The 2,725-nt window shown below is 34.8% G+C and overlaps 1 protein-coding gene across 1 annotated transcript in view; it reads left to right on the forward strand.

Moving 5' to 3' along the window:
• LOC107614692 (putative UPF0481 protein At3g02645) overlaps positions 1-2,725 on the forward strand; it is a 4,810-nt gene that overhangs the window by 1,292 nt on the left and 793 nt on the right. Inside the window, exon 3 of the mRNA XM_021111597.1 lies at positions 1,653-2,609. Within this exon, the coding sequence (XP_020967256.1) occupies positions 1,653-2,609 (957 nt within the window). The remainder of the gene's footprint in view (positions 1-1,652; positions 2,610-2,725) is intronic.

Below are 2,725 nucleotides of genomic sequence, written 5' to 3' on the forward strand. Positions count from 1 at the left end.
ATTATTTTTAACCCTTTTTAAAAATATTTTCTTAAGGTTTAATTATTCTTTTAAAGTATAATTGATTTGTGTTTCAATTTTTAGTATTTTTATTTTTAGTTTTTTTTTTTAAATACACTCTTAATTTTTAGGGTTAAGTACTAAAATCGTCCCTAAGATAAGGGGCGAAAATCAAATTCGTCCCCGACCTTTTTTCGTTATTAAAATCATTCCCAACGTTCAAAAACGCTTTAAAATCGTCCTTTCCCGAATTCTTGGACCAAAATACCCTCATCATCATCATTCTCCTCTTCACCTTCCTCACTCCACCACCTCCACTGCCAGAACAGAAGCCTACGCCCAACGCGAACCCACCACCACCACCAGCAGTATCATCATGGTCATCATCACCATCATCAGAACTTTTCCCAAAATCAACCAAAATCAACCAAAAGTCCAAGATGAACAAGAACCCACCACCATTATCATCATGGTCATCATCATCATTATCATCATCATCATCAGAAGAACAACAAAACTCAAAATAGAACCCACCACACCCCCACTATCATCATCAACACCAGAACCCACCATCACCCCCACCTCAGAAAATCACAACTCAGAAAATCAGAACTCAAAAAATCAGAATAATCAAAACTCAAAACCATCAACAAACTTCAAAACTAAAATTCTTCCTCTTTTATTCTTGCTCTGCTTCTTCATCTTCTTTTAAAGAAATTCAAGCAACATGCACTTTGAACAATAATCAACAAATTCAGCAACAACAATATTCCAAATTTAAGCCAAATAAAAAAATCAAATTATAGATATTTCATAACGAATTTCACAAAAAATTCAGAAATTCTACAACAAAAATTCAATTCACAGAAGAAGAAGCAGTAGGCGGTGAGGGCGAGGAGGAGGAACAGTGGCGAATCACAGGCGGCAGGACGGCAGGACAACGGTGCGGCGGGACGGCAGTATAGCGGTGCGGCGCCGCCGCCACTGAGATCCACCACCGTCACTGTCGAGCAGAGCCACCCCCTTCTTTCTCTCCCCCCGTTTCTCTCTATATCCCTTTCTTTCCTTTCTTTTTTATTTATTTTATATTTATTTTATTTTATAACTTTTTTTAATGAGGGATAGTTTGGTAATAAAAAAATAAAATTGGTAAAAAAGATGATTTTAAAGCGTTTTTGAACGTTGGGGATGATTTTAATAACGAAAAAAGGTCGGGAACAAATTTAATTTTCGCCCCTTACCTTAAGGACGATTTTAGTACTTAACCCTAATTTTTACTATATTTTTATTGTTTCTTTCTACTTTGAATCTTTTCTTACTAATTTTAATTAGAGAAAATTTTGAAACCACTAATGTTTAATATTTTTGACCAGTATAAACATTAAATAAATACTAAATTATATTTAATAAATAAATTTTATTCATTTATATATGTAAATTTTAAAAAAATGTGAGTGTAAATTATATTAATTTATGTGTGTAAAATTTTGATAATATAGGTATAAATTATATATTTTTTGTATGCAAAACTCTTGTAAATATAGGTGTAAATTATTATTAACCAGATATTAATAAAAAATAATAATATTTACTGATCACATAACATTGCTTTTCTAATTATTCTCTTAATTTTTATCTTAATAATGAAGCAGATTCCTGGAGTTTCATCAAGCATGTCGCACTTGGTAGACTATGCAGGCAAGAAATCAGCACATAATGCAATCTTGAGGGACATTGTGATGTTGGAGAACCAAATCCCATTCTTTGTGTTAAGAAAGATGTTGGAGTTCAAATTCTCATCACTAGAAGCTGCTGATGACATGCTTAGCTTGATCCTCATAGGGCTATTCAAAGAGCTCTCACCTTTCAAGACCATGGAACATTATCCAAACAATGAAGTCTCAAAGAGTGTTCACATTCTAGATTACTTGTATGACATGGTTGTTCCAAGACTAGACCAAGAAATAATTGAAGAGGAAAATTATTACCATCAAGATGGAGAGAAAGATGGGAATGATGATGATGAGAAAATAGAAGAGGAGAAAGGGAATGTCAAGAAGTTCCTTAGTGAAGTTTGGAATATTCTTTCAAAATTGAATAAAGGGCCTGTGAGATCAATCAAAAGGGTACTAGTTTCTAAACCTCTTAAGCTTGTTGTTAAGTTACCATGGCAAATTATATCGAATTTTCCGGGTCTTAAGCTTGTTAAAGAGCCTCTCGAGCGAATGTTTTTCGCTCGAGAGAAAGGCGACGGCGAAGAAGAAGATGAGAAAAAGAAAAACGGAGGCTCGTCGAGTGCGAAAAGCGACGAGCCTCCGTTGATAGAGGAAATCACTATTCCTTCAGTGTCAGAATTATTAAATTCGGGGGTTCGATTCTCGCCTATGAACGGATGCATATCAAGTATTAATTTTGATGCAAAAACATGCACACTCTACCTCCCAATAATTTCTTTGGATGTTAACACTGAAGTTTTCTTGAGAAACTTGGTTGCATATGAAGCTTCAGGTTCATCAGGACAATTGGTTGTAGCACGTTACACTGAATTGATGAATGGGATTATAGACACTGAGGAAGATGCAAAGATCCTTAGAGAAAAAGGGGTGATTTTGAATCACTTAAAGAGTGATGAAGAGGTGGCAAACTTGTGGAATGGGATGAGCAAGTCCATTAAGTTGACAAGGGTGCCATTATTGGATAAGGCCATTGAAGATGTTAATGAGAA

Source organism: Arachis ipaensis, chromosome B09, assembly GCF_000816755.2.
Source record: "Arachis ipaensis cultivar K30076 chromosome B09, Araip1.1, whole genome shotgun sequence".
NCBI classification, from domain to species: Eukaryota; Viridiplantae; Streptophyta; class Magnoliopsida; order Fabales; family Fabaceae; genus Arachis; species Arachis ipaensis.